The sequence below is a fragment of the Mastigoproctus giganteus genome, chromosome 7 (assembly GCF_048544385.1).
Source record: "Mastigoproctus giganteus isolate SK-2022 chromosome 7, ASM4854438v1, whole genome shotgun sequence".
Lineage (NCBI taxonomy): Eukaryota > Metazoa > Arthropoda > Arachnida > Uropygi > Thelyphonidae > Mastigoproctus > Mastigoproctus giganteus.
Window position 1 is genome coordinate 95,440,807 of NC_143581.1, and position 12,249 is coordinate 95,453,055.

The 12,249-nt window shown below is 37.5% G+C and overlaps 1 protein-coding gene across 1 annotated transcript in view; it reads right to left on the bottom strand.

Annotated features, from left to right (window-relative positions):
• Positions 1-12,249, bottom strand: part of LOC150083089 (ras-related C3 botulinum toxin substrate 1) — a 118,987-nt gene that overhangs the window by 63,683 nt on the left and 43,055 nt on the right. The window contains exon 3 of the mRNA XM_090377785.1: positions 6,389-6,506. Coding sequence (XP_090233911.1) covers positions 6,389-6,506 — 118 coding nt within the window. The remainder of the gene's footprint in view (positions 1-6,388; positions 6,507-12,249) is intronic.

Sequence of the window (12,249 nt, forward strand, 5' to 3'; positions counted from 1 at the left end):
ACTCTACTGTTGGCATTCATAGTGAGAGGATATATTTTTGTGGGGCTCCTAGGTCTAAAGCAGGGAGAGCATAGAGATCAGAGAGATTAGATAATTGTTTTAAATTAATTTCTTTAATATACTGTAAAGTTTATTTTGATAAAAAAAAATTTTCCTGTAATAGTTTGTAAATTTAATTTTTATAATATTACAAATATAATTTTTTTAATGCTATTTTCTGTGATATTTAGTAAATTTAACAATGGTTGTGACAAGATCCACCTTGAACACTTTGCCAGACAGTATCATGACTGTCTGGCAAAGTGTTCACGTTTGTAGAACCTGTGGCACACATTCCAAAGTCGAATTAGTGGATAATCAAAGCTAACCTGGCAATTCCTTCCTTTTTCACTGCTGTACAGAGCGTAAAGTTAAAATTTGGTGCACTGCTAGAATTTGAGCCACTGAAAAAGTGGGTGCTTGCCCTCTAGAATAATGTATCTGTAAACTTATGAGGGACTCAAGACTAGTAACCTACCAAGTGAATCACTCCTGATTTTGGCCCTAGAACAGAATAACCAAGTGCAAACTGCTCTGGTTCAAAAGGACTTAGTTCTATTAGGAGATTCCATTGTCAAAGAAATGGGAAATATTTTTTGTAATAAGCACAGGTAGACTAGAACCAGGGTATGTCTGTGGGACCAACAATTAATGATGTCACCAACACACCCAGATTTTAAGGGGGGGGTGAAGAGATTTATTATTCATTTGAGGTCTAATGATATTAAGCACATACGATCTGACGATTTCTTAGACAAATATAGGACCATACTGAAGAAATACTGTGAGTTAGATCAGAATGTCTGTGTCTGCAAATCTGCCTACGACAGGAGGGATTATTTTCTGAAAGCCTTGTGAATTAACTCAAGGCTTTTGATGGGAAGGGGGGAATTTTTTTTTTTTTTTTTTTTTTTTTTTTATCAGCTTGGCTCACACCCATAGGTAGAAGGAATCTGTTTTGTAGAGACGGGATACATTTAAAACAAAGGTGGTGCAAGGGTTTTTACCAATATTATTGAGGATACCTTAAAGGTTCAGGGAAACCGCTAGTTTTAGGGACAATGGTAATATAAATGTGTTTATGATAATATTGGTCGAAGTAACGTAACACTTGCACATAATTCAGGAATTCGTGTTGGTTACTATAAAAGTTCATATTGGCAAAATGTTCTGATGGCATTTTAAATGAGTGGGTAACCAATGATAGGCAAGATTGACATAATAGGCTTACGGAAACGTGGTGCCACCCAGAGATAGGGGATGACAAGTTTCAGTACGGTATGTTCAATGTATTTAGGAAGAATAGGGCAGATAGAAAGGGTGATGGGGTCATGCCGCTTATCAAAAGCAGCTGAAGCACGAAAAAAGCTTTCATTATAGTTTTAATGGGGCAGATTTGGAGAGATAACATGTAAGAAGTGGTGTTCCGCAAGATCAGTATTGGAACCGTTGTTGTTTGATTTTCTTAAATGACATCGATGAAGGGATAGAGGGCATGATGTCTAAATTTGCAGATGATGTAAAGATTGGTAGAGTAGTTAATGATCACTGTGCAGAGCTTCTTCAGGGTGACCTAGATAGATTTCAGAGATGGTCAGAAAAGTGGCAGCTATGGTTCAATTCAGCAAAATGCAAGATCTTAACACCTGGGGTAAAGTCAGTTGTGGACGAAAGAGACTTGGGAGTTATGATACATTCTCAGATCATTGTAGACTGGAAGCAAAGAAGGCCCATGTGTCCTATTGATGATTTATTGAACATTTTCTAGTAGAGATAAGGACATCATACAAGGCTACCGCTAGACCACACTTGAACAGTGTTCCAAGTGTGGAGACCACACCTAAAAAACAACGTCCAGCTTCTTGGAAGGGTCCAAGGACAGGTAACTCGCCTGGTAAGATCAGTAAAAGGGCATCCATATGAGGAAAGACTTTAAATGTGGGTTGCACAGCTTGGAAACTAGGTACTTTAGAGGAGACTTGACTGAGATGTTTAAGGCTCTGAGAGGCAAAAGTAAAATAAATGAGGACGAAATTTTCATGGTTATTAATGATTCTAGACCTAGGGGCCATAAATTCAAGTTACAAGGGAGATGTTTAGACTGGATTGCAGAAATTTTTATTTTAGCCAGTAAGTTATAAATTATTGGAATAAGTTACCTATATGGGTGGTAAAGGCTGACCATTTTTTGGAAATTCAAAGGTCACGAGGGTTGGAAATGCAGAAGTTGTCTATTTCCTTTTCTTTTATTATTATTTTACTTTTTTTTTGGCTGGTGCAACATAATCCTTAGGCTTCCTTGCACCATGTGGCCATTACTAATACTAATACATCAACAATGGCAGACTCTGTCCCCCTTACCTAAACTTCAGATGCTATTCCAGGAGATTCAGCAAGCATCCCACCATGGTAACTCCCACCTTCCATATCCAGTCATTTCTAACAGCATCAGAACGTCCCAAAGATTCCAAGAGACTTTCTTGACAGATAGCAGCCAGCTAAACAAACATCCATTAACACTCAACTCTCCATTATCCCACAGAGACTGCTACATATTCAAATTAGACAAGTCAGAGCCAGTCAGCATAGCCCAGCTTTCTCTTGGGGCTGCAATGGTGATCACAGTCTATCCAACTCAGGGATCACAGAGTCTTTCTGGAGGTAAATATGTTCCAACTAGTTGTTACTTAGAGACTTTAACCTCCAAAATCTGCTGTTGAAGCCTGTAACAGTTCAGGTGTATGTATGGTATCTCATCCCCCACTTTCTTTCTTACTTTTAAATTACATCATTTCGGTATTCTACTGATGTATATAGTTGTGTTTTTCGATCTGTATTTCCAGGAGTGGCTCTGCCATTCAATCACATTTAATGCCATTCAATCAAACTTAGATTATATTGGTTAACAGCTAAAATGTTATGGTAATAAAGATAGTCAATTTCAACTAATATTAGTGTGCAAAATACAAATATGATAGTTACAATGGATTATTAGCTCTAGTTTTGATGATACTCATACATATCACTCTCAGCAAGTTTTTGTTAAATTTTTGGGGAAATTTGGCCTTGAAGTTACAGAAACACTACAGCCATTGGTGATGAGCCACTATTTCCTGTCTAGATATGTTGGTCAGTATGAGCCAGGCATCTGTCCATGCTACACTTGTTGTTTTTGACCGAATAAAAACTTGATCTACCATGCAGCATAAGCATGTAAATAGTGCAGATAATTTTTAACATTTTTGTGAAGTGGTATTTGCATTACATAAGTGTCATTAATCTCATAATAAAAAAAGCATACAACTATTATTTTACCTGCAAGGTTGGGGACGAAGACAAAAGCAGGGCTGCTCATATTTGCTGCAATATTTGTATTACTAATCTTCACAGTTGGTAAAATCACAAAGGCCACACAATCCCTTTTGCTGTGAAAGGCATCTCCTATGGCATGGAGAGAGCCTTCAGATCATATAATGGACTGTTATTTTTGTATGGTACCACCTCTTTTCCTTCGGGTAGTTAAGCTACCTGAATCTGCTATTCGATGGGTATTCCACGGAGAAGGGCTTCCCCATTCATGAACTACCAGTTGAGCTGATTCTAAAACGTACTGTTTTAGAATCTGAAGAATTGGGTGATGGCAGAGATAAGTCACCTGAACCTTCCACATCAACAGATTCTGATTTTATTTCCAATTTCATACCTCTGCAGAACTACATAAAATTATGCAAAATGAATTAAATGATCGTATCAGAGTTCCTGATTTACCGAAAAAATAAGGCAGAACTTTTAGGCTCAAGGTTACAACATTAACATTACCTTGAAGGTGATTCCAAAGTATCTGTGCTGACAAAAAGATTTACTCCAGCTTTTTTAAAATGGAAGAAACTTTCTTGCCTGCACTGACATCAATAGTTTAATGGACTCACTCACTACTGATCACAACACTCAAGACTGAAGACTCTTCATAGATTCTTCTAAATTAAGTTTAAAAGCAGCTACTACATAATGGCAACATACTACCATCAATTCCAGTAGACCATGGAGTTCAAATGAAAGAATCATATGATAACATGAAGCTTCTTATTGAAGCTATGAACTACAAAGAGTAGCAATAGCAGATTTGTGGCAACTTAGGTTATTGCTATCTTATTAGGAATGCAGCAAGGAAACACAATTCTGCTGTTTTCTTTGCAAATGGGACAGCAGAGCACAATCTTCTCACTACATAAGAAAAGACTGGCCTTCAAGGTAAGCACTTGATCTAGGGATAAATATCCATACAGTCCACTTGATGAGCCAAGCAAAATCTTGTTAATCCTCCTACACATAAAATTGGGACTTATGAAATAATCTGTTAAGGACATGTATCAAAACGGCCCAGTTGTCAAATACCCCAAGGAAAAATTTCCAAGACTTAGTGAGGCCAAAATAAAGGAAGGCATGTTCGCTGGCCCACAGATATGGGACCTTCTCAAGGACAAACACTTTGACCAGATCGTCCATGGCGATGAGAAAGTGGCCTGGGATGCTTTCAAATTTGTTGCAAACTTTCTGGGAAACAACAAAGCAGATAACTATAAACAATTTGTGAGAAACCTTCTGTCATCATACCATCAATTATGGCTGCAACATATCATTAAAAATACACTTTCTTCACTCCCATTTGGATTTATTCCCAGACAACTGTGGCACATTAAGTGATGGGGGGAAGAGATTCCATCAGGGAATCTCAGCAATGAAGAAGCGATACCACAGCAAATGGAGCTGTGCAATGCTAGCTGACTACTGCTGGAATGTGACAAGAGATGCCCCAGATGTGGGGTACAAATGACATACGAAGAAGTGCAAAATGTGAATTAATATTTTTTCGATAACTAAAAATTGTATCAGTTATTATTTTAAAATGTTTTTCAATATAAGATATCTTAAAACAGTACAGTGGATGTTCTTTATTTATCCCATTTAGGCCTACTTAGAATATAAGACATAGCAAGTATTTTCAAAACTTGAGTAAAATAATTTTTTCCATGTTGATTTCAACTCCAAACATGCAAAACGACACAGAAAATTTATTGACCAGTGTTATTTTTATTTCTAAATCCATGCAGTGTAGTATTTGACTTTTTTCATACTTCTCACATGCAATATCTAATATATATATATATATATATATATATATATATATATATATTATTTTTTTGATACTTCTCTCACATGGTTTAATGGTTACACCTGTGATGGCATTGAGCTTCAACATGAGTAGAAAAAAGTACGTGTCAACTGCACAGTTTGTAAATCACCTCCCTTCCAAAACAATACTCTGTTTTGAGAGTATCATATACAAGTTGACATAACCTGGCATACTACCAGGTGATATTTAGACTACAGATTTAATTCCTTGAACGCAGTTTTTTTTTTTTTTAAGGTAAACTTTTTAAGGTATATTGAGGTAAACTCCTCTTATTATTTTACAAATTTTTTTTTTTTAAACAAAGAATACTAAACTTATAACTATAGGAATAACTAACAATTATCAGCACAAATATCGTTTACTTAAATATCTTTCAATAAAGTCCAAATTTCAAAATATTTTATTACCAAAGATATAATTATCTTTGATCAAAAGAAAAACAATTATCAGCAATACCTTTATGTATAATGTTTGAGTTTAATTCGGTTATTAGCAGCATTTTTCTTTTGAAACTTTCACCTCTCACTTCCCATTGACTAGCTTCCATCTTGATTTATTTAGCAAAAGTAACAACATATCTTTGAACAATGAAGTATGAGAAATTGTGGATATTTATATTTAACTTGTGAAAGTGGAATGCACTAACCTTGGACAAACATGCAATTCAAATATTTATGTTGGTGTCCACCAAGTCTCACATTATGCTCAACAAATAAAGTGGCATGGCACTTGACAGGTTGACAATAACAGCACTTTCAACCAAGAACATTCACGTTGCAACCCAAACACCGCAGATAGCTTAACCCTCCATTACAAGTCATCACACGGTATTTTTATTTTGAAAGTTCTTACTCCAATCCTTTAGAAGACAGATCATGTGACCATGAAACAAGCAAAAATTCACGCTTCTTTGTTAACAGAAGATAGAGCTTTTAAAATACTGGGCACCACATCGAGGCCAGCATTCATCAAGCCTTGGTCACATCAGCTTAAAACACGGGCAGAGCACTTAAATACCCTCATAGTTTAAATTTTCAAAGAGTAAATAACTATTTAAATTTCCGTGAAATTAGCATTTGCATTAAAAATGTACCCCTGCTTTGTACTAAAACAGCATAAAATTGTTTCCTTACAAAATTATGTGATATCACTTACTGTCTGTGGATATGACAGTGGACGTAACCTGTCATAATCTTCTTGTCCTGCAGTATCCCAGAGACCCAAATTAATTGGTTTGCCATCCACCATAACATTTGCAGAGTAATTGTCAAACCTAGATATAAAATAAAGTTTTTCAATAAGGGTGTTTATATGTTTAGCTTAGTGATGGCTAGATAAGCAGTCACTTCATTAGTCAAGAAAAATTAAAAAAAAAAAAAAACAACAACAACAACAACAAAAAAAAACAATTCTGTTGTTCTCAACCAGATTGCACAGCTATAACTCACAGTATCTTTTGGGAAAGTCTTCTTTTATTTATTTATAAAAATTCAACATTCAACTTTTAATTTGGAAGCAAACAGTAGAGCTGCAGGATAAATAAATAAATAAAAAAAAAAGGTAAAAGTTTATTCAGTTTTAACTTGTACAATGTTCTGATTTATACAAAACTTCTGTGAAGTCTAAGTTTACAATTTCTAATATATTGCATCCCATTTCCTTTGATAATTTAATAATAGATTGACCAAGCTAGATTCCAATTAAAATTATCTTAACAGCCTTAAACCAACTACCGACCAATTATTTCTCTAGCAAAAAGGTCATTTGCATACCTCTAACTTTTTTTTTTTTATGAAAACCCCAAACACGAAAGGTATCAAAACCTATAGTACTTAGTACCGTGCATGGGTTGAAGGAGAAGTATGGGGGGGGGGGGATGCCGGAAACTTTGCTCTAGAGACTAAACATGGGTTTCACCACTTCAAGCCTCCAATAAGCAAAGTGGTGGTATTTCACCGGTTGATGAAAGTCATCTACCACCTAACACTTGTAGAGACTTCCCAAGAACTTAAAGATGCTCTCAATATAAAGAATTTCTTGAGATGCAAGGGCATCAAGAAATTCTTTATACACTGAGAACATCTTTAACTTCTTGCTTCTCATCGTTGAGGGTATCATTCATTGAAAGATGCTATCATGAGATTGAAAATGAGATCGTCCAATGAAATTTCAATTTTTAGAGCATCCTTAACTTTGGCAAAGGCACATGATGCAAGAAAGCAAGCTTATATAGCATCAGCCAAACTTCCGCACATCTATCCTACTGCCGTCTTTCCTCAATTTGAATTTATGCTCTCTCAGAGGATTATTCTGAGCAAGAGGAAGGATCCATCATTGAGCATGCTCAAACCATTCAAGGCTTTATACACCTTAATCAGATCACCTCACAGGGGCCTGGTCTCCAGACACTGTAATTTGCAAAACTTAAGCCTTTCTTTGTAAGAGCAACCCTTTGTTCCATTCACTAATCTTGTTGCCCTTCTCCGTACTCATTCCAGCAGCTCTACATCCTTCTTAAAATGAGGCCTCCAGACCTGTATACAGTACTCAAGGTGTGGTCTGACCATTGCCTTATACAAGGGGATAATCACCTCCTTATCCCTGCTAGAAAAATTTCTGTATATGATTGACAAGACACCATGAGCTACTCTTGCAGACCATCTGCACTGCTCAGAAAACTTCATATCTGTCTGTACAATTACCCTCAGGTCCTTTTCATTCTCTACCACTGTCAGTGGGTTACCACAGAGTTTATATGTTACTCTGGGATTACTGCTTCCCATATGTAGTACTTTACATTTGTCAATGTTAAACTTCATTTGCCACCACTCAGCCCATCTGCTCAACTCTTCTAGATTCTGTTGCAGCAGTGTACTGTCAGTGTCATTAACAACCCTGCCAGCCTTCGTATTATCTGCAAACTTTTTGGGATGCTCTCATCTTTTGCCGATTCTTTTAATATAAATGGATAGATTCCATTATCTCTGCACAGTTTGTACCTTTTAGTTATAGCAATTTCTCTTCTGCTGTCCTTGCATTTATTATAAAATCATTTAACTGCCACCTAGCAGTAAACAGTCTCTAAAACTTCTTCATATGTGAATGTAGATGCAGATATTTCTTGTTTATCAGCGATGTGTACAGCAGAGATTGTCAACCTTTTTTCACATAGGAAATCCTAAAATAATTTTTCCTATTCCATGGAATCCACACCTAAGCAAATGTTTACTGACAAGAAAAAGTTGACAGCAGGGGTTGCAATTTAATTATTGCCAAGAGCTGTTACGTAAGTCAGTTTATATATATTTATATACACTGAAAGGACAGAATTCATGGGATACCTGGTTCCTGGGCAATGCAATGCTGTCATCCCTTTTGCTAGGACGAACCCACCACATGGCAGATATATAGGTACACATTGCATTCACGTAGATGGTAATTTGATGTCAGTATGGATAAACATCGTGATTTCACCGACTTTGAAAGAGGGATGATAGTGGGTGCCCGATGCATGGGTTACTATCGCCGGTGGTATAGAAATTGCACCACTGCAATTCAACAGCATCAAGAGTGCATTGAGAATACGCCATTTTCGAAATAACATCTCATTGTGTACAGCACTGTGGGCACAGAAAGGTGGTGTATGAACGTGGTCGTAAACATCTGTCTCACATTGTTTCAGCCAAACTGAGAGTGACAGTGCCACAAATCACCACCAACTTCAATGAGGGAGGTGTCAGAAATCTCTCCACCAAGACCATCAGGTAATCACCACTAGCCACAATACGTTATGGGAGCTTCTGACCACCAGAGTCCATTGCTAACACCACGACACAGGACTCTACGCATCAACTGGGCGAAAGAACATCAGCACTGGACCTTGGAGATGGGTCTCCTCGTACGATCAGTCCTTTTCCTGGTTATTCCGAGCAGACAGGAAGGTGAGTGTCTGGCAGAAACCCACGTGTTGAACTGGCACACATTGGGGTCTCTGGTACATCTAGACAGCGTTGACTCTTTAAAAATTACAGCTCCAAAAAAGTGATTAAGTATTTGCCATTTTATTTACCTAATTGTTATTATATATTGTACTTTATAAGTAGTCTTATAGTTCTAGTTATGCTGGTTATTTTTATTTTAGATAAGAGTTATTGTAGATTCTACTTTATACGTAAAACCGTTGTTTCGTTTGAATCTTGCAGCCATTGTTTTTCTATATAGAGAGTGGTAGGGAATTCAAATTTTTAATGTGGTAACTAGGTAGCTCTAACGTAAAATTATATAGCGTAATACGCATCACTGCATTTAGGATTCTATTAGATAGCATAGTACTGACAATTAATTAAATTTATTGATCTAATTAGTTTAAAATATCATGCCCCATACTAGAGCAGCAAAGCAATGGACACAAAGTGGTAGGAGTGCTGCGACACGGGGGAAAACTGAGGGGGACGATTCTCCAACGCATCACAGCCTAAAAAAAAAATGTGCAACTTGTGAAATGTTTGCCGAACTCTATGGAACAGAACATGATCTAGCCAAGGAGAATGTCTGTGTGTACCAGGTGCAGAGAGTGTCAAGAAATTAGGCGTCAACTCAGCATTCTAATGGGCATCTATGAGATGCTTGAGGTGTAGGGTAGATGCCCTTGAAGAAATTAATGAGAGGCCCATCAAGCTCTTAACTGCCCAACTCAATGCCAGAGCTCGCTACTGTGCATTGGGCAACACAGCGACAATCTCCAAGGCAGAATGCACTAGTCATAAAGGAACTAGTTATTGCTGGTGACTATTGTTAGAGAGACAGGTAATACACTGTGTAAAAAGGATAGAGGGAATGGGACCAGGGTATGTCTGCCAGGAGAAAAAGATGATGTGAAACATACATCTTTTAAGGGCACAAAGGGTGATATTGTTGTACCAATGACATTAAGAGTAGGATATCTGCAGATTCACTTAACAAGTACAAGTCAATGTTGCAAAAAAGTCGTGACTTAGGATTAAATTTGAAAGTGTCTGCAATTCTGCCCAGACACGATAGGAGGGAGTACATGTGAGAGCCTTGTCAATCATTGGGAATCAATTCAGCCCTGGAGGGAATGTGCAGGGCTCATGGGGTAGAATTTTTTTCAGCATGGTCTGTGCTTGTTAACAGGAGAGACTGCTTCTACAGGGATGGGATACACTTAAATAGAAAGGGTGCAAGAATATTTGCTGATGCTATCGAGGTAGTGTTAGGTGGGTTGAAAAACTACTAGCTTGGGGGATTCACAGAATAAACAGTTAAAAGTAGCTGCAGGCAGAGGTGAAGGTGATTCTTGCACTACTTCTATTAGAATAAGAAGTGGCCTTGAGCGAGGGGTGCTGGGGGTTTCAGGGACTGATGGCAGTCATCGTGAAACAGGTGGGTATATGGGATGTGTTAGGGTAACTAAGAATAGGTGCATGTATACCAATGCTAGAAGTACAGCAAATAAATCTGATGAATTTGAAGTGTTGGTCAAGACATCAAAGGTGGATATTGTTGGGATAGCAGAGATGTGGTGTTACACAGATATTAGAAATGCAGAATTGGAATTTGGGTAGTGCAATGTGTACAGAAAGGATAGGAAAGAAGGAGGGGGGTTATGCTGTTAATTAAGAAAAACAAAATCAAAGGAAGTGCATCCAGTTGATATAGATGGACAGTGCACTGTTGAGTCAGTTTGGTGTGACATAAGCACTGCTAAAGCAAAAATAAGAGTAGGAGTATGTTATAGGCCTAATGACTCGAATGAGTACAATGAACTGTACAGAGAAATAGAGTGGGCCAGTAAATCGGAATGTCTCATAATGGTGAATTTTAACTTTCCAGATGTTGACTGGAATATGTGGGTTGGTCAATCGCACACTAGTAAGACTTTTGTGGATTTATTGGATGATTGTTTTGTGCAGCAGCATGTTCGAGAGGCAACCAGAGAGGGCAATACTCTTTATCTGGTTATCAGCAGTGATCATTCGTGTATTAAGAATTTGCAGATAAAGGAACCATTAGGTGGCAGTGATCACAGTGGACTGATGTGGGATTTACTTAAAGATATAATTACCATCAGGTGTAAAGGATAGGGTTTTTGTTTCCATAAAGGTGACTACAGTGGTCTCTGACAGTTTTTAAATTCTGTACAGTGGGACCAACTGATGATGTTACCAACAGCAAATTCTAAGTGGAACCATTGAAGGAATTAATCGCAGAAGCTACTAAACATACCTATTAAGAAATACTGTTCAAGGTTTAGGCCTAAATGGTTGTCAAATGAACTAATTAGACTCATGGCAGAGAAGAAAAAAGCATGGGATGCATATAAATTATCAGGCGACACAGAAGACTATGGCAGATATAAGCTAGTCTACAATCAGGTCACAAAGGAGGAATCTTTGGCAAATAATGCTAAGAAAAAAGCAAGGATTTCTTTACTTATATAAACTCTAAAAGGAAGGGGATGAATAAAATTGGTCCACTTAATATCAATCGTTCGACTGTTGAGGATCCTGCTCAAATAGCAAATAAACTGAATGAGTACTTGCATCTACATTCACACATGAGAATTCTGTAAGGAAAGGAAGGGCAGAAGTTTACTAAACTCTAACATTGAGGTAAATGATGTTCTAATAATGAAGAGCAAAGTGGAGGAGAATTTGTTGAAGTTAAACATAAGAAAGGCACTGGGGTGGATGGGATCTATCCAGTTATATTAGAGGCGGCAGCAAAGGAGCTAAGCAAACCGTTAGCCATAATTGAGAGCATCCTTGGACTGAGGGGAGGTCCCCATGGACTGAAAATGTATCCCCAATTCACAAAAGGGGATCGAAGGGTGACACGAGTAATTACAGACCAGTTAGTTTAATGTCTGTTCCGGGTAAAATAATAATTTAGTCAGGGGAGGTCCCCACGGACTGAAAATGTATCCCCAATTCACAAAAGGGGATCGAAGGGTGACACGAGTAATTACAGACCAGTTAGTTTAACGTCTGTTCCGG